At 49.6% G+C, this 27,578-nt stretch overlaps 9 protein-coding genes and 1 non-coding gene across 10 annotated transcripts; 5 read left to right on the top strand and 5 right to left on the bottom strand.

The window, feature by feature from the left end:
• Window positions 1-28: 28 nt before the first annotated feature.
• Window positions 29-1,714, bottom strand: EURHEDRAFT_12647 (rRNA-processing protein SOF1). Its single transcript, XM_040777727.1, has 3 exons — window positions 1,557-1,714; window positions 521-1,500; window positions 29-468 (listed from the first exon to the last, which is right to left on the bottom strand). The coding sequence occupies exons 1-3, from the start codon at window positions 1,557-1,559 to the stop codon at window positions 108-110; spliced, it is 1,344 nt and encodes a 447-aa protein (XP_040643068.1). The 5' UTR covers window positions 1,560-1,714; the 3' UTR covers window positions 29-107.
• A 156-nt stretch (window positions 1,715-1,870) lies between these two features.
• EURHEDRAFT_511624 (PCI-domain-containing protein) lies at window positions 1,871-5,180 on the top strand (the record flags this gene model as incomplete). Its single annotated transcript, XM_040785982.1, has 6 exons — window positions 1,871-2,138; window positions 2,204-3,206; window position 3,322; window positions 3,545-3,611; window positions 3,701-4,602; window positions 4,656-5,180. The coding sequence occupies 6 exons, from the start codon at window positions 1,871-1,873 to the stop codon at window positions 5,178-5,180; spliced, it is 2,766 nt and encodes a 921-aa protein (XP_040643067.1).
• Window positions 5,181-5,577: 397 nt separating this feature from the next.
• EURHEDRAFT_445512 (TLC domain-containing protein) lies at window positions 5,578-6,819 on the bottom strand (the record flags this gene model as incomplete). The annotated part of the gene is made up of 2 exons (XM_040783538.1): window positions 5,578-6,273; window positions 6,340-6,819. The coding sequence occupies 2 exons, from the start codon at window positions 6,817-6,819 to the stop codon at window positions 5,578-5,580; spliced, it is 1,176 nt and encodes a 391-aa protein (XP_040643066.1).
• A 636-nt stretch (window positions 6,820-7,455) lies between these two features.
• Window positions 7,456-13,768, bottom strand: EURHEDRAFT_398577 (uncharacterized protein; the record flags this gene model as incomplete). The annotated part of the gene is made up of 2 exons (XM_040779854.1): window positions 7,456-13,582; window positions 13,686-13,768. The coding sequence occupies 2 exons, from the start codon at window positions 13,766-13,768 to the stop codon at window positions 7,456-7,458; spliced, it is 6,210 nt and encodes a 2,069-aa protein (XP_040643065.1).
• An 804-nt stretch (window positions 13,769-14,572) lies between these two features.
• Window positions 14,573-15,628, top strand: EURHEDRAFT_407334 (60S ribosomal protein eL27). The gene is made up of 3 exons (XM_040780520.1): window positions 14,573-14,602; window positions 14,695-15,279; window positions 15,335-15,628. Exons 2-3 carry the CDS (start codon window positions 15,045-15,047, stop codon window positions 15,340-15,342), a joined length of 243 nt encoding a protein of 80 aa, XP_040643064.1. The 5' UTR covers window positions 14,573-14,602; window positions 14,695-15,044; the 3' UTR covers window positions 15,343-15,628.
• Window positions 15,629-16,984: 1,356 nt separating this feature from the next.
• On the top strand, window positions 16,985-19,399 carry EURHEDRAFT_446156 (MAGE-domain-containing protein; the record flags this gene model as incomplete). Its single annotated transcript, XM_040783576.1, has 5 exons — window positions 16,985-17,038; window positions 17,116-17,600; window positions 17,913-17,980; window positions 18,398-18,775; window positions 18,840-19,399. 5 exons carry the CDS (start codon window positions 16,985-16,987, stop codon window positions 19,397-19,399), a joined length of 1,545 nt encoding a protein of 514 aa, XP_040643063.1.
• A 302-nt stretch (window positions 19,400-19,701) lies between these two features.
• On the bottom strand, window positions 19,702-20,333 carry EURHEDRAFT_398573 (ankyrin repeat-containing protein ANK1; the record flags this gene model as incomplete). Its single annotated transcript, XM_040779853.1, has 3 exons — window positions 19,702-20,027; window positions 20,095-20,272; window positions 20,322-20,333. 3 exons carry the CDS (start codon window positions 20,331-20,333, stop codon window positions 19,702-19,704), a joined length of 516 nt encoding a protein of 171 aa, XP_040643062.1.
• Window positions 20,334-20,642: 309 nt separating this feature from the next.
• EURHEDRAFT_527381 (DNA-directed RNA polymerase III core subunit RPC11) lies at window positions 20,643-21,744 on the top strand. Its single transcript, XM_040787019.1, has 4 exons — window positions 20,643-20,899; window positions 20,978-21,187; window positions 21,247-21,341; window positions 21,410-21,744. The coding sequence occupies exons 1-4, from the start codon at window positions 20,887-20,889 to the stop codon at window positions 21,443-21,445; spliced, it is 354 nt and encodes a 117-aa protein (XP_040643061.1). The 5' UTR covers window positions 20,643-20,886; the 3' UTR covers window positions 21,446-21,744.
• Window positions 21,745-23,237: 1,493 nt separating this feature from the next.
• EURHEDRAFT_407328 (elongation factor 1-alpha) lies at window positions 23,238-24,957 on the top strand. The gene is made up of 4 exons (XM_040780519.1): window positions 23,238-23,318; window positions 23,417-23,546; window positions 23,609-23,747; window positions 23,804-24,957. Exons 1-4 carry the CDS (start codon window positions 23,314-23,316, stop codon window positions 24,910-24,912), a joined length of 1,383 nt encoding a protein of 460 aa, XP_040643060.1. The 5' UTR covers window positions 23,238-23,313; the 3' UTR covers window positions 24,913-24,957.
• Window positions 24,958-27,092: 2,135 nt separating this feature from the next.
• EURHEDRAFT_t2 lies at window positions 27,093-27,177 on the bottom strand. The gene has a single exon. It is a non-coding gene; the product is annotated as a tRNA-Tyr (tRNA).
• Between the last annotated feature and the right edge of the window lie 401 nt (window positions 27,178-27,578).

Genomic DNA, 27,578 nt, shown 5'->3' with positions numbered 1-27,578 from the left:
GAGCCACTCTCTCCAAAATGATTGCTTCTTTTTCGGATGTATGTTATTCACAAGAGAGAAAAGGAAGTGTCTTGAAAGCTGCAAACGTTGATGAATGTCTCAACACATTACTGCTCCTGCGTCAAGATCATCTTCTCACGCTCATGCTGCTTCTTCGACAAAGCAGTCTTCTTAGTGTGCTTCCGAATATTGTCTTCACGTCGCTTAATCGCAGACAACTCATCTCTCTTGATCTCAGCAGCCTTCTTAATAGTCTTAGGCACATGGCGCTGGCGTTTGATTCTCCGAATCTCGGGCATGTGAGAGTACCTGTTGACCAAGGCCTGGTCATACTCCAGCTTCGCGCGTTGACGAGCGCTCTTGACTCCGCTGCGGTCGGAAGCATTGGTACGCCAAAGTCGGATGTTGCCATCGTCGGAGCCGGATAGGATGTACTTGTTGTCGGGGGTAAACTTGGCAGAGAAGACACTGGGTGGGTTAGTAAAGAAGTGTGAATAGACCAAAGAAAATGAATACATACCGTTGCATTCTCTTCGTGTGGTAAATGTCGCGCGAATGACCCTTGGCTCTGTCCCACAGACGGACTGTCCGGTCATACGATGCCGTTACGAGTTCTTCACCAGTAGGACTGAACTCGACATCCATTACAGCTGAAACATGGTCCTTGAGCACATTCAAGGCGCGATCCATCTTTCTCATGTCGAAGATGTAAACATTATGGTCTTCATTGGCAACCGCGAAGTTGAACGCTTCCATGGGGTTCCAAGAGACAGCGTTGGAAGCGAGGCGGAGCACGAGCTTCGAGAGCGGCGATGAGGTTCGAAGATCGTACATGATGACGGAACGGTCCATGGCGGTCGATGCAAGGACCGAGGTTTCCGTCTGGTTGAAGGCAACAGATGTGATGGTGTCAACGCTCGTGGGCCAGTGAAGAGTCTGGGAAGGTGTGGAAGATGGCCGCGAAAGATCGTAGATCGAAATTTGAGAGGACGACGCAGCGAATGCAGGAAGGCTGCGGTGATGCGACACACCGGTAAAAGGACTCTGACCTAGATATGTTGCCAGAGGTGGCGCTTCAGACGACGAGCGATACGGATCGAACAACTTGACGGTCTTATCGCTCGCGCAAGAGAGCAACTTCTGCTCAGGTGTCCAGCAAACTCCCTTCACCATATTCTCATGTGCCTGCGTATTCCAAATCTCCTTATGTGTCGTAAAATCCCACACCTTGACCACACCATCACCGCTACCACTGGCAAAATGATCGAGAGAGTTCGGGTCCTTTGCCATGGAGTATACACCATCCACATGGCCATCGCCCATTTGCCCCACATACGGTGCTGCAAATAGTCGTTCCATCTTGACGGCATTGAGCGCGCGAGTATATTCACGAGCCCGTTCGAATGGATGCTGAGCAGGATCGAGGTTTCGGGGCTGTCGAACGACAGAGGATCCCGGAGCCTGCTGAGAGGCCGTGGGCCGAGAAAGAGCTTTGATTTTCTGTCCCCATGTTAGAATAATCAATGCACAAACAGTAACATCGAAGGAAAGCTCACCATGGCGCTCTAATTGTGTGGAATCACTTGCTGTAGAAGTTGTGTTCCCATCCAAAAATCTATAAAAATTTCCAGCGGCGGTTTTTTCCTGCTGAGATAAGCAGAAGGCGGTGAGGGTAGCTGCCGACGCAACAGGCCAGCCAAGTTGGGCGAAATGACGATGCAAGCAAAGCATCAGACGCATAGCTTCCACTCTTCCCAGACAGGTGTCTTTATCATTCCATTACCCCTTGGACATCTGCCCCTCTTTTTTTTCCCATTCAGCGATTTATCAGTCTGACATTTGTTACCCGTTCCCCGATACCTGATCGATCATGGCGCCCTCGTCGGTCGCCGCTCAGCGGACAGAGGAAGCCCGGGCTCTCGCGGCGAAGGACCCCTCAAAGGCAGAGAGCATCTATAAAGATATTCTTGCTCAAGGCCCAGGGACGACAGAGGCTTCATCGCGTGATTATGAAAGTGCATTGGTTGGGCTGGGAGGGCTCTACCGGGATACGAAGAAGCCGCATGAGATTGCAGAGCTCATTAAGACCAGCCGTACTGCATTCTCGTCATTTGCTAAGGCAAAGACGGCCAAGCTCCGTAAGCTTGATTGAAATACCTTGAACCATATGGGATCCCAGAATTGACCTTGTTTACTTGTCTAGTTCGCCAGCTCTTGGACCTATTCAGCGAAATCCCCAACACGCTCGATATCCAAAGTGACGTGATCAAATCAAGCATAGACTGGGCCATCTCAGAGCGACGATCTTTCCTTCGACAAAACCTCCAGACTCGTCTGGTTGCCATTCACATGCAGAAGCAAGCCTACTTCGACGCCCTTAATCTCATCACCCCCCTTCTCCGCGAACTCAAGCGCCTGGATGACAAACTTGCATTGGTCGAGGTGCAGCTGTTGGAATCTCGCGTGTATCATGCCCTGGGTAACCAAACTAAGGCACGTGCAGCCTTGACGGCAGCCCGAACATCGGCTGCGTCGGTCTACACGAACCCTAACCTACAGGCTGGTTTGGATATGCAGAGCGGTATGCTACATGCGGAGGATAAGGACTTTCAAACTTCATTCTCCTACTTTATTGAAGCTATGGAAGGATATAGCTCGCTCGACGAGACTGACATGGCAACCGCGGCTCTCCAATACATGTTGCTCTGCAAGATCATGTTGAATTCGGTGGATGACGTTACGAATTTGCTGGGATCGAAGTCGGCACAGAAGTACGCGAGTCCGCGGCTCGAGGCCATGAAGGCCGTCGCTCGTGCCCACGCCAACCGCTCTCTCGAGGAATACGAGAAATCACTCTCGAACTACAGGTTCGAGCTTGGCAGCGATGTATTTATTCGAAACCATCTCCGGAGACTGTACGATGCCATGTTGGAGCAGAATCTAATCAAGGTTATTGAGCCTTTTAGTCGTGTGGAATTGGTCCATGTTGCCAAGTTGGTCGGGTTGGATACACAACAAGTGGAGAGAAAGCTGTCTCAGATGATTCTGGACAAGGTGATCATTGGCGTGTTGGATCAGGGTTCCGGATGTCTTATCATCTATGATGAGACTCATCGTGACCAAGCTTACGATTCTGCACTGGACACTGTTGCGAAGTTGAGCAATGTAGTGGAAGCACTGTACACTAACCAGGCTTCGCTGCTGGAGTGAAAAGGTCATAATTTTACGTTGGGAATAAGGTAGCAATACAGTTGAATTTATAAGTCACTATGAATTAAGACAATCATGAGTTGCTCAATATGACTTCTATTCAATCTTCAGCGTATTCAGAGCATTCAGTCTGGTCGTGGCTGGCTGCCGAAAAGGGTAAAGCGTGACCGCGGCAAAAGAATCGCGACTCTCCAGAGATCACCGCAGGCTCTCCATCCCAGATCCGCCCAGTACAGTTTCACCACGAACCCAGCTCTAGCCTGAATCGCATTTGTATCAGGCGCGTGGCCTTGGATTAATTCGCTTATTATCCGCAATGAATGTGCCAGTGCAGCCCAACTACGCCCGTGGTATCCCCCAGCGGTCTCCTGCTACGCCTCGTCGCGGTCCTCCCGGCCCAGGTGCGCTTATTACCCCTTTGGTTCTATGGTTCCCCCGATGTCTAAATTAACTTTTCCCCACTGACACTATCCTCTTCCTTCGTAACTAGCCATGATGCCGATGCCGATGCCCCAACAGCCTGTCAATCCTCAATACATGCCTGCTCAGCGCAGCATGCCACACCCCAACGATGCCGTCCTGCGTCGCAGCCGCAAACCCACCGATAAGAACATCCCGGATGGCGTTGAAGATGTTGTGATCGGTGAGGGAGTGCCGCAATACAAGAGCCTACGCGATCTGGAGAAGCGTCTGGATGCCTCCATTGTCCGCAAGAGACTGGACATCCAAGATTCGATCAGCAAAACGGTAAAGAAGTACCGGACAATGCGCATTTGGATATCCAACACTGTCGAGAACCAGCCGTGGCAGGATGCTGCAGGTGAGCCAGGGAGTACACCCGGCTCGGGACGGTACAAGGTGAAGATTGAAGGACGGTTGCTGGACGGTGACAACGACGAGTCTACGCCTTCCGATGATTCTGACGAGGATGAAGTTAAGGAAGAAAAGGGCGATAAAATGGAACACGATGGAGAGAAACCTGAGGATAAAAAGGAGTCCAGTCGACCCAAGCAGCGGTTTTCGCAATTCTTCAAGACCATCACCGTTGACTTTGACAAATCATCGTCGGTTACCCCGGAGGAGATGAGAACTATTACTTGGAACAAGCCGCAATTACCACCGAATGGCACGGCCTCTTTGCCTGCTAACGCGGACTTTGACTGTCTGCAGTTCTCCCGCGGCTCGCAGGACAATTTAAATACCACCGTCAGTCTCATCCGTGATGAGACGCCTGAGCGGTTCAAGCTGAGCAAGGAGCTTGCGAATGTTCTGGATACTGAGGAGGAAACACGAAGCGGGATTGTCTTGGGTATCTGGGACTATATCCGTGCCATGGGCCTACAAGAGGACGAGGAAAAGCGTCAAGTACGCTGTGATGATCGTCTGCGGGCAGTATGTCCATCTACCCCTCCATGCCCCCATTTACTCCATACTAATAAATACAGATCTTTGGCCGCGACATCATGTTTTTCCCCCAAATCCCCGAAAGTATCGGCCCGCACACCTCCCCCATGGACCCCATCAAACTCCCCTACACCATTCGCGTCGACGAAGACTACCACAAAGACCCCACCCCCACAATTTACGACATCCAAGTCGCAGTCGAAGACCCCCTGCGCACAAAAATGCTCACTCTAACCCAAAACCCGCAATACACCGCCGGCATGCGCCAGATCGCCTCCCTGGACGACCAAGTCGCACTCATCGTGCAGGGACTTACGCACTCGCGCGCTAAACACTCCTTCTACACCGCTCTGTCCAAGGACCCTGCCAACTTTGTCAAGCGCTGGATTAACTCCCAGCGCAGAGACATGGAGACTATCCTGGGCGAGGCGACCCGGGGCGGTGGGGAGGATGGTAGTGGGCCGGAGTTCAGACGTGGTGGTTCTGAGGGTGCTTGGGATACGCCCGTAGCGAGGGAGGCCGTGAAGTATATGCTGGCTAAGCCGGAGGCTATGGGGCTTAGGTAGGTTTGCCGTTTGTATGTATCTTGATTTGCATTTTTTATACCTTGTTGTCTCTGGTTTGGACCTCCGCCGGTAATAAGGGAAACATAAGATGGATGTATTCGGGGAAGCGCTCTGTTGGTGTTAGGCCTGTTTTCTTCAAGTATGTTAAGTATTGAATGAAGAATCGATGTTCGACTTTTACTTTGATTGAAAAAGCCATGTATTAACACTAAACACTAAACTTCCTGATTAAGCGAGGCATAGTCCCAATCAATCATCATTCATCAATTCGATCCCAAATCCCGAATTCTGGATCTACATAGGAACGTAGCGTGTCCATTAGATAGCAATATTTAATATAAGCCGTCCGAAGACACCATCACCCGACTTCAGAGAAGGCTAAAGGAAGAAAACAGGCCTAGCTAGGAACTGGACCAACCTTCCTCTTCCTCAGATCCTCAACGAGATTGGGAGTACTGCTATTCAGCACAGAAGATTTCTGCTTCTCACCAAGCAACAGACCATCATGCTCCTGTTCAAGCTTCGCTGCCGCATCAAGCACCACGTCCTTCTCCTCCTCCTTGACACCCTCTTTCTCTTCTTTCTTGGCGGGAGCAGCAGCAGGACCCCGGAAACGCTTGAGAACAGTCTCAATCATCTTCGAGAACCAGTAGTAGTTCAACGAATTGAGCACAATATTCGACAGGATATACGTCACAACAAGCCAAGTGGGCGTTCCCGCAGCATTGTAATGTGAATACTTCGAGATCTCCGCCTGCGCCTTTGCACATGCCTCATCGACGCAAAGATTCCCATCACGAATCTGGAACACGTGCGCATTGATGTTAATGGGATCCAGGGTTGACGCGGACGAGGCAGTCGCAGACCATGTCTGGCTTAGGGCTTGCCACATGTCGCTGTAGACATGGACAGAACGCCAGGTTCCCCAGACCAGACGACAAGAGAAGAAGACGGAGAGAAGCGCCATGCCGTTGTACCATTGGGCTTTGCCACCGGTCATGTTGACTTTGTCGAAGAACCAGTGCATGTTCAGGAAGGGGCTGGAGAGTTCATAGAGGATGAAGACGGGGGTGTAGTAGTTGACGAATGGTCTCTGCAACATAGTTAGCAACCAGATCAGGAATTTATCATATAATCGGAAAGGAGGGGAGAGACTCACAAAACCAAGCGCAAACACCCACAGCGCAGAAACTCCATGGAGCACCATCCCCAGTCCAAACATCTTCACATAAACCAAACTGATATACAAATCATAGATAAAGTACCCCGTTGCAAGCGCCTGGATCAACCCACAGGCCCCGGTATACCCATAAATCCGCTCCCCAGCATTCATCTCCTTCCGCTCCTTATCCGTAAACAGCACCCACAAGGCAGCAGCGCAAACCACAGTGCTCTGCACGAGCGACACAACATGCACGTCCCAGTTCAGCTTGGTGCGTTTGTTGAAATTCGGGTAGTGCTGCGGGAAGAGGACCGGGGAGAGCCATGGAGAGAGGTAGGAATGGATAAATTGGTAAAAGACGAAGGCGAGGATGACTTCATGGATGTGGTCGGTTATCGTAGGGAGATTGAAGTAGAGGGCCCAGGGTCCGACGGCATCCCGGAGCCATGCTGGGGATGAGGGGAAAGGGTCTAGCATGGTGGTGGTGGTGGTGTCGTTGCCCCCAACCTGGGGTGTTGTACAGTGTAGAGATCGAGTATTGTTGTTATGATGACGATGGTAGAGTTGAACAGGGAATAACCCAGCGACACTCTATGCTGTTGAATCTAGTGTAACCTAGATTAGATAAATAGAAAAGGTGAAGTTCCAACTAAATGACGGAGAATTCTCCAGCCATGATATTGGCACACGACAGTGAAGTCAAGCAGGAGCTATCGGAGGCTGACGGGATTCCAACGTTAAATAAGTTATGAGCCCAGCCTACGCTGGGCTGAGTTTCTGCCTTTATCCTCAGGCGTCAGTCTCAGGCAGAAATCCGTTGGGGCGGCTACAGCATATTCACATGATACGTCTACTGTACAGGACTACAAGGATTGGCATATAGATTCAAGATTATAGGGTGATTTATTATTCTTCAAGGTTGAGGGGACTAATTACACAAAGGGAACAACAAAGGAAAGCGCCGTGATAATAATAAACATGAACATAGTGGGGGAATCGAATAACATCAAAAAGCCAAGCAGGTGCAGGGTGGTATATCAACATGAACAACATGAACAGAAAACAGGATCATAAACAAACATAAAAACATAACAATATCGATCACTTTACCTCTTACTCTGCTCCACTCGAGATCTCCGTCCCGACACCACTGTCAGTCGCCTGATGCTTCTTGTACAGCACCAACCGCTTCGCTTCTTCGTCCAAGTGATCAAGCAGGTCATCCGTCTCATCATCGCCCTTGGTCGTCTGTGCATCATCATCGTCACCTTCGGCGTCCGATACGTTGCGAAGGTAGCTGGTCCTCCGCTCCGTACCAGTATCACTTTCATCGCCCTCGGGGAACGCATCGTTCTCCTTGTTGGCAATGGTCCAGGACGACTTGCGTTGGGACATGTTGGATTTGACCGAGTGGCTTCGCTTCAAGCTCGCAATTCCACTGCCGTTGCTTACCTGTCGATCTCCTCCAGGTCCACGGTTGCTGGCGACATGGTTGAGACTGAAGATCCTTCGCTCTTTGTTGGATTCCTTTTGCGAGGGTCGCTTCTTCAAGGCCGTGGCAACGGTGTTGACACGGCCATCCTTGCTCCCGTTAGACGCACTGGGGCCACGAGCCCGGGTACCACGCGCACGCTTGGAATTCGTTCGCTTGGGACCTCTAACGAGGACGCTGCGAGCGTGGTCGAGAACACCTTCCAGGATCCGCTTCTCAAGACTTTCGGCCCGCTCCTCCATGACCTGCATCTCTTCGTTACGGAGCTCGAGTGCCATTTCAAGACCGGACAGTTCCTTGCTCGTCTTCGCGTTTTGCTTAGAAAGGTCCTCCTTCTCCGATTTGAGACTGGAGATAATCTTAAGTAGGGACTCCTTTTCGTCTCGGAAGTTCTCGATCTCTGCTTCCACCTGCTCCTTCTCTGCGTTCCTGCGCTCCAAAGCCACAGCGGCCTCTTCCGCTTCTTTGCGCTTCCGGTTATTATCTTCGGCCATCATGGCAGACTGGGCGACAAGCATTTCCTGCATCCGGCGGGACGATTCCATCATGTCCTTGTGGATCTCGTCCAGCTTCATCATCTGTGTGACAGACTGGTCGGTATTTGTAGCGTGGCCAATAAGCGTATCTAATTTGTCGTGAACCGGCCCATTGGAGTTGATGGCATGGCCAAGTAACTCCTCAAGTTTATCGTAGACCTGGGTGTTGGTACTCGTAGAGTGGCTCATGAGCTGATCGAGTTTCTGATGAACTTGCTCGCTTGTCACACGCTCAACGATAACATTGAGTGCATCTTGAACATGAGTATCTCTTGCATGCCCAAGGAGGATGTCCAGCTTCTCTTGGGCCTTGGTATCATCGTACACCTCGGGGGCCGGCGGCAAGAGACGAACGATGGACGAAGGCAAAGAAGAGATATCCGTCTTGATATCCTGCGTAGACCTCTGAGAGTGGCCGTAATGCTGACCAATAATAGTAAGGACTTCCTGAACGCCCTCCAGAACTTGGGGATGGAACTGGTGCAACTCAGTCTCCAAACGGTCAGTAGTGGCCGCAGTCTTCTCAGCGTCTGCCCGGGCTTGCTCCTGGCTCGTCTTAATCTGGCTATAAGACTCGTCAACCTTCTCAAAGAGTGCCTTCGTATCAATGCTGATCTGCTCGCAACTCTCGTTGAAACTATTGTCCATGGCGCCAATGACGAGCTTGATGTCCTCTGCCAGAGCCTTGGTGTTTGTAATGGCTTCGAGACCAGCGTTGTCTCGCTCTTCTGTCGCATAAAACTTGGCATCCATAGCATTCTGAGCTTCGTCGTACTTAGCCACAACTTCGCCAACCTTTTCATCGATCTTCGTGCCGAGCTCAGCAATGATGGCGGCCCGATGTTCGTCGTGCTTGACCACTGCCACGGCATCTTTCTCTTCCCGTTCTGACTTGCTGGCTTCCTGGTCACTGCGAACTTGTTCGAATTCTTTGGTGATGAGGTCTGACAGCTCTTTGATGTTCTCCACTGTAGTAAAGTATTGAGCCGATGAAGCCAGGCCCCCGAGAACTTGCTTGAGCTCGGACAGACCCTCACCACTACCATCCAGCTTGCTCTTGAGTTCGTCACCGAGTTTTTCGACAACAGCCTTGGCTGCATCAACCTTCTCAGCGATGTCGTCGTGTTCCTTCTTCCGTGTATCGAAGCGCTGAGCAGTCAGCTCATTGTCCGCCTCGGTCTTCTCGCGGAACTGAGTGACAAGAGTGGAAAGACCTTCGATATCGGTCTTGGTAGGTAAGGTCTCAACATCAGGAAGTTTGAGCTCTTCGATCTGCGTCTTGACCTCGAAGATCATGGCTTCCACGGTCTGCAGGTCCGACTTGGCCAGCTTCTCCGGGTCCTCTTCTTTCGATTCGCTCTTGCTCTTAAATTCATCAAAGGCAATCCACATGTCCTTCAACAAAGACTCCAGGGTACCGATCTCTGTTTTGGTAGGACCTTCAGATTCAATTCGGTTCGAGAGCTCACTAATGGCATCCTTGGCTTCCTTGACGACGTTTTCAAGAGCGCTAATCTGCTGTGACTTGGCGATCTCGTCGGGTACAGGGAATTTCAATTCATCGAGCTGAACCTTTGTGTTTCGAAGCAGCTCCTCAATGGCATCGGTGTCCTGCTTCTTGGCGACAACTTCATCAGCAGCAGAAATCTCGCGAGCCTGGATGCCAGTCACCGACTGCCTGAGCTCTTTGAGACCTTCGACCACTTCATCCAAGTGATCCTTCTTCAATGCATCCTCAGCAGGTTCGGGGGCTGGAGGAGCCTCGATGGTTTCAACCTTGGCCTGAAGTTGGCCGACCATAACTCGCAGACCGTCCATGACATTGTCGCTTCTGTTGACTTCTTTCGCAAGCGTAAGCTCCTTGCCCTCATTCGCAATAGCTTCGTCGGCATCGAGCTGGGATTTTCGGATTGCTTCGACTTCGGCCTTCAAGCCAGCAAGGCCCTCCTTGAGCGACTCCAGAAGATCAGTGGCATCTGGGGCGGCCGGCTTGTCGAGGACTTTCGCAAGATCCGATTTGATCGCGCCGACGCCATCATTGAATGCGTTAAGAAGCAGCGCCTCGCCACCGCTCTTTGATCGAGTAGCTTCGTCCTGGAAGGTCTCCAAGCTTTGGCGAAGAGCAGCGATGATGTCTTCTTTGTCCCTTGTGGGCTCAGAGCGGGCAGCAAGAGTCGTGTTCATCGTCTCGGAGATCTTCTCGAATTCCTCCTTGATGGTCTTAATTACCTCATCTTGCGCCGGCTGGTTCTCAAACTGGTCCTTGATAGTCTTCTCGAGATCCTCCTTCTTAAGCTGATCTTTCGGGAATTGCATGACATCATTGATTGCGTCGAGGATCTCTTCCTTATCGCTCGACAAGTCGCTGCGCATGAGCATGGACGTGATGGACTGGCGAAGATGTTCAAATTCCTTCTCCATGGCATCCAGAAGCTCCGGCGTGTCCGGGTTACCACGGGGCATATTGGCGAAAGAAGCGTCAGCGACTACCTTCTCCATATCCGCTTGCAGAAGTTTGAAGCCCTCCTTGACGGTTTCCAGAATCTCGGTTTTGCCGGAAGACTCGCCAGCATTCGCAGCGTAGCCTTCAATCTCCTTCCGAATGACATCGACGCCATCCTTGACAGCATTGAGAACGTTATGGTTCTCCTTACCATTGGCGTCGGAGTACTGCTTGAACTCGTTCTTCATACCTCCAAGGACTTCGTGGAAGCGCTCGAGCACCTTGTCTCCGATGCCGTTGCTGGTGGATGCGCTTGTCTCATTGAGAGCCGCTGAAATGGCATCCATGAAATCGTCTTTGTTGAGCTCGATCTCTGGGGCAATGGGATTGTGGTTCTCCAATCCCTGGGCAATGGCGCTGAGGACCTCATCTCGACTCAACGGTGGCGAGTGAATTTGGGTGCTGAGGGCGCTGTGCCGAGCGGAGAATGCTTCGTTGATAGCATCTGTAACATCCTCCTTGGTCACCTGCGGTTGCTCCAAACGCTTCGATGGAGAAAAGTGCGCTTCGATGCCGTCAGAAACTGCTCGCAAGACCTCATCACGACCAACGCCAGATTTTAAAGTGTCCCTGGTCAAGGCATTCTGGGAGGTGACGGATTCGGTAACTGCCTGCAGTATCTCATCCTTCATACGAGTAACCTGTTCGTCGACCAATGACCGGGAAGCAGCAGCCTCGGGTCCTGTGAGGGTCTCACGAATTGTCTGAACGATTTCATCCTTCGTAATCGATTGGGGTTGTTCAAAGTCTTGCATCCCGGCCTGAACAGCGGCGAGCACTTGGTCGTATGTGACGGCGCCTTCATGTTGCGGCTGGTAGGACTTCAGACCTTCCGAAAGGCACTCAAGGATCTCGTCACGTTCCAAACCAAAGTTCTGCAATTCAATTTCGGGCTTGTATGTCTCCCAGCCCTCGCGAATTGTTTCGAGGATCTCCTCTTTCCGCACATCATCGCCGTGCGGGCTTTCCGACGACTGTTCATCCAAGGCTTGCTTGACGATGGAGTAGATTTCATCACCATTCATCGATGAGCGCAGTTCAGCAAAGGCGGATGAGCTCTCCCGGCTTTCATTGACAACCGATGCCAAGAGCTCTTTGAGGTCTGCGAGACTAGCGTCGACGACGGCTGCCACCTCTTCCTTCGCGAGCGGCTGAGTTTTGCCCCCTTCGACAGAACGAGCGCGCTCATCCTCCTCCAGCTTTTCTGCGATATTTCTTCCCATGCCTAGAACCTCGCCACGCAATTCTCGTACAAGGGCTTTGACCTCGTTGGTCATGCCACCCCCTTCGATGACGCTAGTCTTGACTCGTTTGAGAATGTGCAGCATCTCCTGCGTGGGGTCATACTCATATTGCGGCTCCATTCCCAAGCCACTGTCGCTGTGGAGGATCTCCATATCGGGCGCCAGAACTTGTTCTGGGTCCAGGGACCGTGCGCGGGGGCGGTCGCTGTCGGGGTTTCCTTCGAATGGAATGGCCAAAGCTTTCGACCGTACTAGAGCTTGACTTCCCGAATGGTTCTTGACGATCTGTAAGATTTCTTCGAGCATATCGGTCGTAGTTCGATCAGCATTGTTTCCATGAGCATCGGCCATCGGGCGCGACTTTATCTCATCAACCGCATCCAAAAGATTTTCCTGGCCCTCTCTGGTGGCCATCTCACGCAGAATCTTTTCCAAGAGTGCGATACTGGCCGATCCATCGGAAATCGGCCCTGGAGATCCACAAAGATCGCGTTCCATAGCAGCAGCAAACGGGCCAGGGCTAGGCATTCTAGGTATAGAATGGCTCTTCCTTGCATTTGGGGATCTGGCGCGATCCCTGTGGCTAATGCCAGGATCAGAGCCAAAAATAGAAGTGTAATCCCACCTCCCGCTTGCCTCCGCATCTAGAAACTTCGTCGTTAAATTCGACGACAATTCGCGGAGGCTCTTTCGGATGTCTTCGTCCCTGGAATTTGTTGCAGCTTTCAGACTTATCAAGTCTGTGGCGTTGTCCTTACTTCGACGGCTCAACTGGGCCATCTCACGCTGCAGATTGCTGGCGATGTCCGTGAGACTGTGGATCTGCGTAGACAGGGACTCCAGACCGGGGTTACCAGGGTCGCTTTGCGGCCCAGCAGGCTGAGGTCCTATAAATGGAGTGGGGCTGCTCTCTTTGCTTCGAGATGAGGTCGATGTCTCACTTTGGGTGGGGAGCTGCATATTCTGAAGGGCTAACATGGTAGCCGAAGGTGGAGTAGGTTCGTTGAGGATAGGCTTGGAGAGATAGCGGTGGTTTATCGCGAAATGGGGAGGAGGATCACGCTCCCCTTCCTGGTTGTCCGCCGGTGCATCTTCCAGTTTCCTATTAACTTTTTCTGGCGATTTCGGAGATTTCGGAGATTTTGGGCTCGCATCCAGCACTGATGCGCGCAGCGACTTCTCGGGCGATTTGCTTTCGAGGAAGTTGAGGAACTCGGACTTGGTGTCTGTGTTTTGCATCGACTGCATGCGCTTATGGTAGTTGCCCTTGATCAATGACTTCTCTGGTGATACTGGTTTTGGTGGCATTGGGTTGGTAGTATAGGGCGAAGCCACGTTATCCCGGCACTTCTCCGCAAAGTTCGCCGCGACAGCCTGGACCTTGGGCGAGACATTGGACTTGGTCGTAGGACTCGAGGTTCCCGGGTTAATAGGAAGTGGCGGAGGCGCTCGTTCAGGATCGGAGCTATCCCACCTTTAGTAGTTGAAACAACCAGTGGTCAGTTTTCATCCTCATCCCGTATAAAGATTCGATGGAGTCACTGTTTCTGGATTAGGGTTATACATACATTGGCACTGTCTGGCTTCGCAGGATCATATCCCGGTCACGGAAGTCACGGGAGTCACGGGAGGCATCTCGATTGTGAGGCATGATGACAGCGTATTTTTCTTTGTAGAGCGATAGAGTTTAATGATCAGATTGGTGGTGATGGTGGTGGTATTTTAGGGGTAGTAGAAACGAATCAACGTCTTTTTTTGGTATCGCAACAAAGTGGTCATCAAAGGAATTAATGTCGTAAAGGCATAAAAAGTCGTCAAAAAAAGAAACAAACGAAGACAGCAACAGCAACAACAACAAACAACAGAAAAAAATAACAGAGCCCGAACGAAGCAATCCGGGCGTTAACAAAAACCATACAATGGAAGAGGTATTAAGAGAAACAAGAGTCGAATCGATTGCGACGACTTGAAGGTAAAGAAGACCGCAGCAACCAAAGTGGTCTTTGCAGGGAATAGATTAAGGAAGAAAAGAATTGGAGGTGGACGAAGCGCTGAGCTGCAAGTAGGAGGAGCCAAGTTGATATACAAACTCCCCAAGCAAAACATCGGGTGGAGCTGAACACCCAATCTGCGCTTTCCACATCAGGCCCGCACCGTAGCAACGGATCCGTTGTCCGGTAAACAAACCTGCAGGCGGTGAGTCGATCCGTCGGTTGCGAATTCTTCCGATCTCCGGTTTCACTACGGACGCTAAACTTGTTTAAGACATTATTGCTGAGTCACCGCTTAGTCTCAGCTCGTCGGTTATTTATCCAATCATATCCACGCACACAAACCACAATCGTAAACCCGTCTTTTGCCCTAAGCCACGGTCGCAACCTAAGCGAAAAAAAAGAGGCCGGAGAACCTCACGTCGACTCGACCGACAGTACTACGACAACCACCCCATCGACCTTGCCGCTCACCGGGACTTTCACAATGAAGTGTGCGTTTGAATTGCTCGCCTGCGTTATTATGACCTTGTCGTACAGGTCTCTTTATTTCGATCCAGAAATGCTGACGGGAATGGTTTTACAGTCATGAAAGTGGGCCGTGTGGCCATCATCACCCGTGGCCGTTATGCCGGTAAGAAGGTACGACATAATATTCCTGATCCTGGAGGAACGATATCCGTCGAGACGCTGTGGCATACGAGTTGAAATTGGAATTTTGGAGAAAGAACTGGGATATGTCCAAAATGGGACGGCGGAGATACGAAAACATAAGAGGGAAATGCGGATGGAATACAACGAACGAGTGCTGACAGCGCTTTCCCCCGATTACAGGTCGTCATTGTCCAGCCCCAAGACTCTGGCTCTAAGGCGCACCCCTTCTCCTACGCCATCGTCGCCGGTATCGAGCGCTACCCCCTGAAGGTCACCCGCCGTATGGGCAAGAAGACCCTCGAGAAGCGCAGCCGCGTCAAGCCCTTCATCAAGGTTGTCAACTACAACCACTTGATGCCCACCCGTTACACCCTCGAGCTCGAGGGTCTCAAGGGTACCGTCACCCCCGAGACCTTCAAGGAGGTTTCCCAGCGTGAGGACGCCAAGAAGACCATCAAGAAGGCCCTTGAGGACAGATACACCAGCGGCAAGAACCGGTGGTTCTTCACTCCTCTGCGTACGTGCCCACTTTTTGATATTTCATTGGGATGGTCGATACTGACAGGTGACAGGTTTCTAAACGGGGTTATCGGGGGCGTTATTTGTCATTTGAGCGCGCAAGGTTCCTGGATGAGGCAAACCGAGGGATAAAATTGCATCGATCACATTCGGTTCGGGAGCATGGAATAAAATAAACAGATATACCATAGCTGGAAGCAGAATTGGGAATGTATCGGTGAACAAGTCGCACACTTGGCCATGTTTTTCTTTTAATGAAGGCCGCCATTGCGAACTGGCGTCCGTCGAAATGAATGAAAAAAATACGAACGTTCATAACTCTATGGTGCCCTGCAACTCTGGCGGTTTGTCATTTACTATTCTTCAGTTCTCTTCATGGCCGGACAAACTCGCGAATCGCAAACTAGCCCGGAACCAGCAGGCGATCCGATTGCACCAACTCCTTTATTTACGAACCCCTTGAGTACTCCGTACACCGTGTTACCCTCCAGTCGATATCTCGTTCCGATGTTTGATGGCAAATAGAAGTCTGGGTCAATTCCCGGATCGACATCATCGCTCGGACTTTCGACTCCGAGATCTTCGATATGAGTGTAGACAATTCACCTATCATGCGCAGTAATATTCCGTAGCGGTTAGGTCTAGTGTGTTCTGGAGCAGGCCATTGATCCTAGAGCAACAGCGCTACAGGCAGACTTATCGATGTGGATTATGTACCCTGTCAACATCTCGAGTTACTCCGCACTTGAGAGGAGATGCTTATGTCCTTCCATGGATATACACCAATAAGCCACATTGCGAGATACCCCTTAGATATATGGTCGGGTGTCCATGTACTTCGTAGTTGAGTGTCCGTCACAAGAGGCATCTCTTCAGCCCTACTACTACAGAGCACAAACGTCAAACGATTTCAGGGACAACAGCAGTGCACTACCCCGACCTATACACCATTCCTATCCTTGACCATCCCGGGCACACCGTACGAATCACCATCGAGTACTGCAGGGCATGCATGCATGCATAACTGCCAACACAAACATCAACGCAATATATCGCTATGCACCCCTCGACCCCTCAATTTCACCGGGGAATCGGCATAGAGCATACTAATCTGAAGTTAATAAAAATAATAATAGAACTACACTGAATTGTTTTTGTCTGATGCGGACATATTGCCAATATCAGTGAACTGATATTGGCTGTCATGTTCCATTTGCCGCTCTGTAGAAGGAAGGATCCACAATCACATGCTGCTTTTACTATCTCAGCGAAAATGGCACAATCTGTGTTTCTTGTGCTTCATGAGAGGGGGGGGGGGAATGCAACTCTGAATATTTGCTATAATAGTAATAATAAATCAAGTCATAATTACGCTGGTCTCTTAACTGGGTTTTGTTATCACCTGATTGACGCCATAAAAGTCCTGCACATCATACAACGAAGATAACAGTCGGACCCACTATCACATGCGCTCTATATACCACCCAACTCATATATTATCACCTCCCCAAAACCTGCTCTCCTGTCACTTTTTTCTCGGTTTTCATCTCTTCCTTCTGTCTTTTATCTTTTTTCTGAGCGAATAATTTCCCTAATAAGTAATCTCTTTACTTGGTATGACTTTCGCTCATCGTTCCGTCACTTGTATCTAACTATCTCTCCAGATCTCTATCGACTTGATGCCCCACGCAGAGAAAGCAACCATGGGAGAAGTAACCGTCAACGGCGAGAAGGCCCATTACTCGCAGTTCCTGGACGTAAGTTACTCTTAACAATGCCCATTCCCCATTAATAAAGCAGCATGATGTCTGACTGCCCCTCTTTCTGTGTCTAGCACCTCACCTCCTACCCTATCATCTCCAACTCCATCGCAACCTTCAAGGGCAACAAGTACGGTGCCAAGTCGCTGCACTACGCAGACCAAGGATACACCCGTCTAGCCAAGCCCGTCCTACCTTATTTGTCCATGCCGTATAGCTATGTGTCACCGTACCTGATCAGAGCGGATACTTTGGGCGACAAGGGGCTGTCTCAGATTGACACGCGGTTTCCCATCATCAAGGAGGATACAGACAAGTTGAGGACTACAATTTACGAAGGTGCACAGGGGTCCGTTCGCATTGTGGTCGATGTGAAGGGCCACCTTGTCGAGCTGTATGGGACCGAGTATAAGAAGTGTGGTGGGGACGGATTGGTTGCGAGCGGTAAGGCCTTTATCACCACCGGTCTTATCCTGTCGCAGGAGTCGTTGGCCTATGTTAGCTCTTTGTTGCAGACGAAGAAAGAGCAGGATAAGGATGCTGTGCAAGAAAAGGATAAGTCCAACACTGAGTGATTTCCAGATTACGATGCGTTTTCTTCTTTTTTTTCTTTTTTTTTTCTCTCTGTTCTCTGTTTGATATTATGCCTGTCTCTCGCTGTTTTCTTCTTGTATCCAGTGTTTTCAGTTCTGATATACCTCTCCTTGGCTGCTTAGCTCTTCTGTCTCATAAGTACTAAAACTGCTAATTTACTTTCAGAATGTTATATAATATTTTTTATTTTCAGTGCCTTAATTGACATGCATCATTGCAATAACCGGCCACATTGATGTACACTGGTTCAGACAAGTTGGTGTTACCTTGCCTACAGTCCCTACCTGGATGTCTCTCCCTTCCCGTCGAGCCAACAAGACTCAAGTAGATGGCTCAGATCCCGACGTCAAAGGAAGCTATCTCTTTCAGCCAGTGGGTATATGTTCTGAGTGCACCGTTCAATACAGACGCAAAGCATAGGGGTGTGGTTGGAACAATGATTAAAATTACTTAAAATGGATAGAATGGGTTCCACCACGAAGCGCGTCAAACGCGTATGTGGAGGACCCGTTTCATGAGTATCATCAACCTTTGGACTATCCAGAGTATTTTGCGAGTACACTCCACAGCCTTGCTACAGACCGATTTACTTCTTACAAATCAACTGAGTCGTTTGGATTCTGCGTAGACCACAACAAAAAGACACAATATGCCCCTCGTCCGCAAGCGTCGCGTACGTCCACCTTCTAACCTCAACCCCAAAACCACCCCAATTAAACCCAAACTAACACAAAAATCACAAGCAGAATCCCGACCCCGAAGACACCTACGCCTCATCCCCGGCCGGCCTCTCCACCCAGCAACCCCGCCGCCGCCGCCATGAAACCGAAATCACCCAAGCAGACTCAGAATCCATAGCAGACAGTAGCGATGACTCCGAAGACGATGAAAACGGCGCGATCCACGCGCCAAGCAGCACGGACGTGATGGTGAAGAAACTAGTGCGTCTGGCGCTGGCGAGCGAGTACTCGCGACAGGTTATCCGGCGGACAGATATTAGCGCGAAGGTATTAGGGGAGCAGGGTGCGAGGCAGTTTAAGGCTGTTTTTCAGGGTGCACAGAAGGCGTTACAGGAGAGGTTTGGGATGCAGATGGTGGAGTTGCCGGGGAAGGAGAAGGTTACTATCAGTCAACGGAGGGGTGAGTTTTGTGCATATACCGAATATACTGTGAGAGAGATAGAGGGGAGCTAATACGTGAACAGCCGCGCAAAAGACCGAAAAGCCTTCCTCAAGCAACAAGTCATGGATTCTAAACAACACTCTCCCGTCCCATTACCGCACACCCCAAATCCTCCCTCCAACCAAGGCTCCCATGGAATCCACTTACACCGGTATCTACAGCTTCATAATCGCCGTGATCCTGCTCAACGGCGGCGCGTTACAGGAGTCTAAATTAGAGCGATACCTGAAGCGCACAAACGCAGACACCCACACGCCCATCGACCGTACAGACAAGCTCCTCCAGCGACTCTGCAAGGAAGGCTACCTCATCCGCAATCGGGAGATGGACGGTGGTGAGGAAATCATTGAATATATGGTTGGGCCGCGGGGGAAGATGGAGGTTGGGATTCAGGGTGTTGCGGGGTTGGCGAGGGAGGTATATGGACGGGCTGCGGAGACGGAAGATATGACTGCTTTGGAGAGGGATCGGATGGAGGAGTTCGAGCAGCGGCTGGCGAGGAGTTTGGGGATGAGGAGGTCTGAGAGAACTGCTGAGGTTGAAAATGAGAATGAAGAAGAGGATCAGGGGGGGAGACGGTGACAGGATGATGACGACGAAGAGGACGATTGATTTCTTCAATAATCTTGCTCGGTAATTACTATAATATGTTTGCAATGATACCCCGGATTGGTATATAATCGTTTCTCGGTCAGGAGTGGAATGCTCAAATTCTTGATCTAGTATAAACAAAGGCATATCGGCGAAACGCAATCCAACTCCCTAAAGTATCAGACAAAGAAAATAAATAAAAGGTGGTCGTCAAGGTCGTATACATGTATCCATCTCTATCCCAACACCCCACAGCAGAAAAAAAAAAGAGAAAAGAACAACAAAATAACAGCTTACTCGCTGTCACTCGCACTGTCATGAACCGACCCAGTCTCCGCATCATCCCGAAGACCCTCTACAAGAATGTATTCCGCCTGCTGCAGCGCAGCCCTAGCCTCCTGGTTGTTGTACACCAACTCAATCGGTTTTTGCCCGGCCTTATTCCTAACGCGCGGATCACAGCCTGCTTCGCACATCATTTTGATCATCTCCGTGCCCATTTCGGCTTCCTTCTCGTTGGCATAGCGCACGGCGGTGTGGAGGGGGGTGTCTTGATCGCGGCGGGTGAGGGGATCACATTCAAAATATTGGATGTCGAAAAGGGAGTCCATAGTGTCATCTATACAAGTTCGTATCAGTTAATATCATGTCTAGTCCGGATACCAAAACAGATGAGGGCAACATACAGCTTCCGTACATGGCGCAGATGTGAAGAGCATGGTTCCCCAATGCATCTACTACGCCGTTGAAGAATGCCGCGACCTCCTCATTAGATTTATTCTGCATGCCTTCGAGAACTTGTTCGATTAAATGCGGCTGGTCGCGTCGGCAGGCCTCGACGACCAGTTCGCGGGGAGAGGCACCCTAATCGATCAGTTTGGTAGCCTAAGAGTGGTAGAGTAGGACTACTCACATCGTCCGCCATTTCGATTTTGTTCCGATATTGGTAGTATAGATTCAGCGATATTATTCGATTCGGGTTTGTAAATATAAGCGGGATCCGGGTGTAACGGGGCAAGCTGTCTGTTTGCTAACGGTTAATGTCTTCTCTATAAATAGACCACGTATCATCACAGTAACTTACCTAGAAACTTTCTGAAATCTGCTATTACAGAGTCTTTTCTCTTTCTTTCTTTCTTTCTTTCTTTCTTTCTTTATCGGTATTCCACGTCTCCTGAGCATTCAATGCATAAACGTCGCTCCCCATGCCGCCAGCCGTCGGATCAACAATTTCGCCGTGCCGATAAACATGCCCCGCGATATTTCAGGCGGCGCCAACGGCTGCCTTAGGCGCGCGGCAAGTCTGGCCAACGATAGAGCTGGTCGATAAGGCCTGCAGGAGCTCGTTATCGTCGCAAATTCAAAGCAAAGCATCAGATACCACGGCCTTGGTGCAGGCTTTATGACGAAAAAGAATATTGCTTTGGATTGATCTATCTGCGTGCTGTTAACCCATTCAGTGATTTATAGCGTTCAAAATGCCGTTGACTTGTGGGTATTGCCCCGCGACACAAGAATCATCGAAATCTTTAATTTGAAGGATCAAGCTGACTCTTGCCTCTTCTATAGTCTGCCCCAACTGTAGTAACGTACTAACCATCTCCCGCGCCGATCCGTCCCCCAAGTACCCTCTGGGCGTCAACCGATTCGAATGCCGCACATGTCCCTACCAATATATCCTGAAGAGTGGGTGGTCCGAGAAAACACCTATGAAGCAAAAAGAGGTTGAAGATGTCTTTGGTGGCAAGGAAGAGTTTGCGAACGCAGATAGCATAGGCAGTAAGTGGTGGATGAGCGCATTGCTGGCTGTCTGAATAAAAAGCTTATTCTGTGTACAGCACAATGTCCTGCAGAGAACTGCAATGGAGACCGAGCGTACTTCTTCCAGTTGCAGATTCGGAGTGCAGATGAACCTATGACTACGTTCCTTAAGGTATGTTCTTCTCGGGATCCCATTACATATGTATGCGGATTATGCTGACGAACTGGTTTTCTTGATAGTGCACCACATGCGGAGCAAGATGGCGTGAAAACTGATCCCTTTCCTTCCTTTACTCAACTCTATCTTTACCTCGATACCTCTACTTGCGGCTACCTGATAACAGTGGATATTCGGTACGGAAGACGATCGTATAATAACTCCAGCCTATCTCGAGAGGGAAACGGAGAAAGGGACGGACGGCGCTACTCTTTTTCCTGCCTTTTGACTTGTTGGGATTTATATGCGAGGAGAAAAGTTATTCGATATACGCATGCATATGTACTTCTACGGAGCTTCTACAGAGATAGCATAACAAGATACCCCTCGTTAACCTAGTTGTCAGATTCGTCGCGGCAAAAAAAAATTTATTATTATTTTTTTTTTTTAAAACCGGGCCCGAATAATCACTCTATTCTGAATTGGCGGTAACCATGGGCTTCCTCGGAACACGTTCCAAACATGAGTCACTTCGGGCATGAAAGTCAAAAAAAAAAAAAAAAGCGGCGCAGAAAAGACTCGTAACAGATGTAAGAGTGCAAGGATAAGGATCTTGAGCACAGAGCATCATCACTGAAAAAGGCTAGTGCATGTATGCGGATTTGCACATGCCCTTATAGGTTGATATTTCGATGTATATGTATACAGATTTAATCAGTTCATTAAGAGATACCACTATAGAGTAAACTGTGTTCGTCAAGTCTATGCTGGTAATGCTCTTATCAGAATCCCAAACACTTCTTTTGTTCGCAAAGGGTCGACCACGTACTTTGGGGGCTACTTCCACAGTCCGTACATAGTACTATGTAGATCGCGTATCTCGCCCGCAGAGCTACGAAGCTACCTAGAGGTCCTCGCTGTCCATGCTGCATAATGCTTGGCATAGCGATACCCGTAGAGTCCGCATACTTGCAAGTATATATACGGAACAATTTCAGTTTGGATAATCTCCGGGTGCTTCACGGAGAACTAGAATAGTATCACGCTTGCACCACATGCACCACATCCCAGTCCATACTCGTATTCTACGCGAGTTCGGACCGTTCCAGAGGTCCCCGTACGGAATACAGACCTGAAGCAGCTCCGGGTACAGTCCCGTGACTTCAGAGGCGACCAAGAAAAAAGTGGCAAGCATAAAGAAAAAATTTTCTGAACGTTTGCCATTGGACAGTGGGGCTGGCGGACAACGATTCGGGCATGCCACATAACCAGTTAAACCAATAATGTTTGACAACAGCCGCGGGGTGCTGATGCAAACAAAACCAACAGCCGCCACAGCTGCGTTGATGCCCAGTATTTTCCGGTTTAATACATACGAGTACTTCGGAGTACATACATTCGCGGGTATGTAGAAAAAATTTTTTCTCTGGGCCGTAGTGTGAGGTTGAATAGGAAGAAATGGTATTGGTTGGATGAAGAAGAGATTTTTTTGCCTTCACCATAGTGGAGAGGGTAACCAAGGAATGGAGGGGCAATCCATATTCCCGCCGCCAGTCGCTGTCCGAAAGAGGTTTTTCCGCTCAGAGGTAAAAAAAAAAAAAAAAAAAAAAAAAAAAAAAGATTCTGCGTTGGTCCCGCAGAAGAAGTGGGGCCAGACGCAAAGACTGAGAAAAAAAATTTTCTGCCCCTCCAATGATAAGGGCTGGTTGCCAAGGGTTTGAGCCCGCTTACCTAGTGGACTTTTTCTCGCTTGCCCCTCCATATAAGGATTTCCCCTCCTCGCCCCTCCCACAAAATTTTTTCTTCCTTTCCCTCCCCGTCCGCATCAGTACGTATATCTTCCCTCCTTCCCTCTTTCTCTTCCATCCTTCTTCATCCTCTCTCTAACCTCTCTTGTTGTTCAGTACCTCTACGCGTCGTGCCGTAGTATCTGAGCAGCTTTTTTTTTTAGACCTTTTCAAGTCTCTATTCACAAAAAACCTTCATCATGGGGTAAGCCTCTCACTCCTTCGGCCCATTCCATCACTATCAATGATGGAAAAGCTTTTCCTACATGGACAACATGGCTAATGGATGCTTTTCTGCAACAGTAAGGACGACAAGACTCACCTTAACATCGTCGTTATCGGTCACGTCGACTCCGGTAAGTCGACCACCACCGGTCACTTGATCTACAAGTGCGGTGGTATTGACCAGCGTACCATTGAGAAGTTCGAGAAGGTAAGAATACATGGTCGATATACTGGCTTGAGGATGGACATGGTGCTAATACAGCCCCATAGGAAGCCGCCGAACTCGGTAAGGGTTCCTTCAAGTACGCTTGGGTTCTTGACAAGCTCAAGTCCGAGCGTGAGCGTGGTATCACCATCGATATTGCCCTCTGGAAGTTCCAGACTTCCAAGTATGAGGTCACCGTCATTGGTAAGTTCGATATGTTTCCAACCTCGACCTATAAACATATCTAATGATCCGTATAGATGCCCCCGGTCACCGTGACTTCATCAAGAACATGATCACTGGTACCTCGCAGGCTGACTGCGCTATTCTCATCATTGCCTCCGGTACTGGTGAGTTCGAGGCTGGTATCTCCAAGGATGGCCAGACCCGTGAGCACGCTCTGCTTGCTTTCACCCTCGGTGTTAAGCAGCTCATCGTCGCTCTTAACAAGATGGACACCTGCAAGTGGTCCGAGGAGCGTTACAACGAAATCGTTAAGGAGACCTCGAACTTCATCAAGAAGGTCGGCTACAACCCCAAGGTCGTTCCCTTCGTCCCCATCTCCGGTTTCAACGGTGACAACATGCTTGAGGCCTCCACCAACTGCCCCTGGTACAAGGGTTGGGAGAAGGAGACCAAGTCCGGCAAGGCCACCGGTAAGACTCTCCTTGAGGCCATCGACGCCATCGAGCCCCCCGTCCGTCCCTCCAACAAGCCCCTCCGTCTTCCTCTCCAGGATGTCTACAAGATCTCGGGTATTGGAACTGTGCCTGTCGGCCGTGTCGAGACTGGTGTCATCTCTCCCGGTATGGTCGTTACTTTCGCTCCTTCCAACGTCACCACCGAAGTGAAGTCCGTTGAGATGCACCACCAGCAGCTCAAGGAGGGTGTCCCCGGTGACAACGTTGGTTTCAACGTCAAGAACGTTTCCGTCAAGGAAGTCCGCCGTGGTAACGTCGCCTCCGACTCCAAGAACGACCCTGCTGCCGAGGCTGCCAGCTTCAACGCTCAGGTCATCGTCCTTAACCACCCTGGTCAGGTCGGCGCTGGATACGCCCCCGTCCTGGACTGCCACACCGCCCACATTGCTTGCAAGTTCGCCGAGCTCCTTGAGAAGATCGACCGCCGTACCGGTAAGTCGGTTGAGAACAGCCCCAAGTTCATCAAGTCCGGTGACGCCGCCATCGTCAAGATGGTTCCCTCCAAGCCCATGTGTGTCGAGACCTTCACCGACTACCCCCCTCTCGGTCGTTTCGCCGTCCGTGACATGCGTCAAACCGTCGCTGTCGGTGTCATCAAGGGTGTCGAGAAGTCTGCTGGTGGTGCCTCCAAGGTCACCAAGGCTGCCCAGAAGGCCGGTAAGAAATAAACGGTGTTCGTTTGAGATGAGTGGTTTTTGTGCATGAATGATATCGTTTTTTTGAAATGCGCATGAATTAGACTCGCAGGGTTAAAAAAAGCTCTCAATGAAAATGGCTTACGATTCTTAATTCAAAATGGCTTATGATTCTTAACGTGGTGTTCGTGCTCGTAGTATTTTGTCGAGTGTCCATTTATTTCCGTAGTTCCGTTGTATAAATCAGTGTTATTACAGGCCTCCTGTACCCCTGTAGTACGCACCCCTTCCTACTGGTGGCCTTCGCGGAGACACCAGCAGACTTTTCAAAGCCCTTAGTTGACACCAAACGACATTCAATGGCCACGATCCAGACCATGTCCTATACAAGAAACACAACTTAGGGATGATTCGTCGATGTCCAAGTTTATGCTTTACAAGTTATGTTTCATATGATTGTCTTTATCAACCGAATAACATCCACCGCAGGAATATGCTCCCGATCTTTCGTCGTTCAAAAGGCTCTATTCCCTCTAACGCCCAGTATATCGTGAACATCATCGACGCTCTTCATCGTCTATTGCCTATTTATCTTTGTTTGACCACCACGACTCCATTCGAGATTCTCGTCGGACAGACTAGCAACTTCAGAACTTAGATATGTGACGAACGGCCTCTTTTGTGCCTCGTTTACCCATCGTCTTCGGCATTAATATCGATCATCTCAGAAACCACGCCGTTGGGCGTGGACTTCATATTTCGAGAGCAGAACGATTCCATTCGGAACAGGGATGACAAGCCTATTATCTTCGCTACGAGCATGTTACTGAGTAGTATGTGTTTCTTGAAAAGTTCCCATGCAATTTATAGCTGCGCAAGCGGCGTATACAGATCGCAAACCGCACTCATACTTCTCTTACTCTCCCTCGTAACAACGAGTTCTTTCTTTATTTCTCTCGAAGTTATTGTTCATTTCAGTCATATTTGATCAAGCCTCTTCTCGGCTTCCTTTACGACCTGTCCAACGGTCAACAATGGATATAGCAACTTTGGTTATTTGTGTATATTCGACTTTTCGGCTTGGCTGTCGTGCTGTACACTGGGGCCAACAGAAAAAAAAAATAGCTTTTGCGCTTTTCTCTTTAAAGCGCAAAATGGACAAAACCGAGCGCTTCGAGTGAGATTTTCTGCTCCGTATGCCATCTTCTCATGCTTCTTCATGGGGAGGCTACCTGCGGGTGCTAGAGAATAAGCGTGTCGTTCCCCTGCGTTTCAGATGGGTTTCCGGGGAGTTCGAGAGTTTCCCTACGAGCCAGTGAAGCTCCCGGACGTCATTCCGCTGTCAATCGAGCCAACTTCTCGGTCTTTAAGATCCCTGTGAGCTAGCTCACACCAAAACTTCCAGGTGGGTAAAACGAGTATGAAGTTGTCAAATCAACCTGTCTGCTATTGCTAGATGTGCGTTTGTATAGTTGATCACCTTGTCGATGGACCTGTCACGAGGCTCTTCCCCCGGTGCTCTTGTCCTTCCACTGGATTCGTCCAATTCGGTTCGTTCGTTCTGGTTATGAACATCGTAGTGAGAGAAACTACCATATCATGAGGATGGTGAACATTGTCGGGATAATAGACGGACAATTTATTGGTCTTAGAGATAGCGATGGCCATAAGCGGAGAATAAGACTACTGATCTCTCAAGGGCGGAGTAAACCGAGCCACGCCCACATAGCCCATCGCCATGGATAGAAGAGTTAGAGCTGCTTGGTATGGCAAGTGAGCATGCTTCCTTTGGAGGTCTTGGTGAAAGAGGGTTCGATAGAGGATGATGCTCACAAGTACGGGTTGGGAAAGCACGCTGCGAATTACCAAGACCCAGCCAAGTAAGAGGATATCGGTAAGTCAGAGTACACCGAGAGCCAACCCCCCCCCTTAAGTATAATCATCTGCTGTTCGCAAGTCTTGCTATTTCTCGTTTCTTCCCTTTCGTCAAATGTTGCAACTTTCCAACCCTTAACAAAGTGGATGATGAGCTAGCATAACGAGCGAAGATATCGACCGTGCTGGAAAAGTAATGGATAAAAAGCTATTTAGCTTGGACGAATCTTGTAATGCAGCGTGTTATTGTCGCATCAAAATAAGAATCAATTGAGCAGTCTTATGGAAAGGAAAAGGATCGAGAAACGGGAAATTTAGAAGAGAAAAAAAATTTACTCTCCCCCGAGCCGGAATCGAGCCAGCGACCTTTCGGTTACAATATCCATTACAGCCGAACGTCATATCCAACTAGACCATCAGGGGTTCCGAGTTAATTTTATTTTCTTTTAATAAACTATATAGTTATATTTATTGCACAAAGTTGTAAAACATCAAGCATCATCATTATTTTTTCTATTACTTTCACTATAAAATCTTTCAAAGACATTTCTGCATCAGTACCTCCCTGTTGGAAAAACGGGTATAGTAACCTGCAAAAATAAAAGGAGAGAACCCGAAGAGGGCCCATCATGTAAAGGCTTGCTTCTCTGCGTGTTGTCCCGCAAAAAGAGAGGTGTTCCTGAACACTGAATACTAATCGAGGTCTGGCGTGCAGATAATAGAGGAGGTGAAAACAGTATGGGTACTTCCAACGTCCTTGATAGTGCCGCGAAGCTCGATGCGGGTTTTTTTTTTTTTTTTTTTTTTTTTTTTTTTTTTTTTTT

This window comes from Aspergillus ruber (assembly GCF_000600275.1).
Source record: "Aspergillus ruber CBS 135680 unplaced genomic scaffold scaffold00001, whole genome shotgun sequence".
In the NCBI taxonomy this organism is placed as follows: Eukaryota; Fungi; Ascomycota; class Eurotiomycetes; order Eurotiales; family Aspergillaceae; genus Aspergillus; species Aspergillus ruber.
This window is presented reverse-complemented; position numbering and strand designations above follow the sequence as displayed.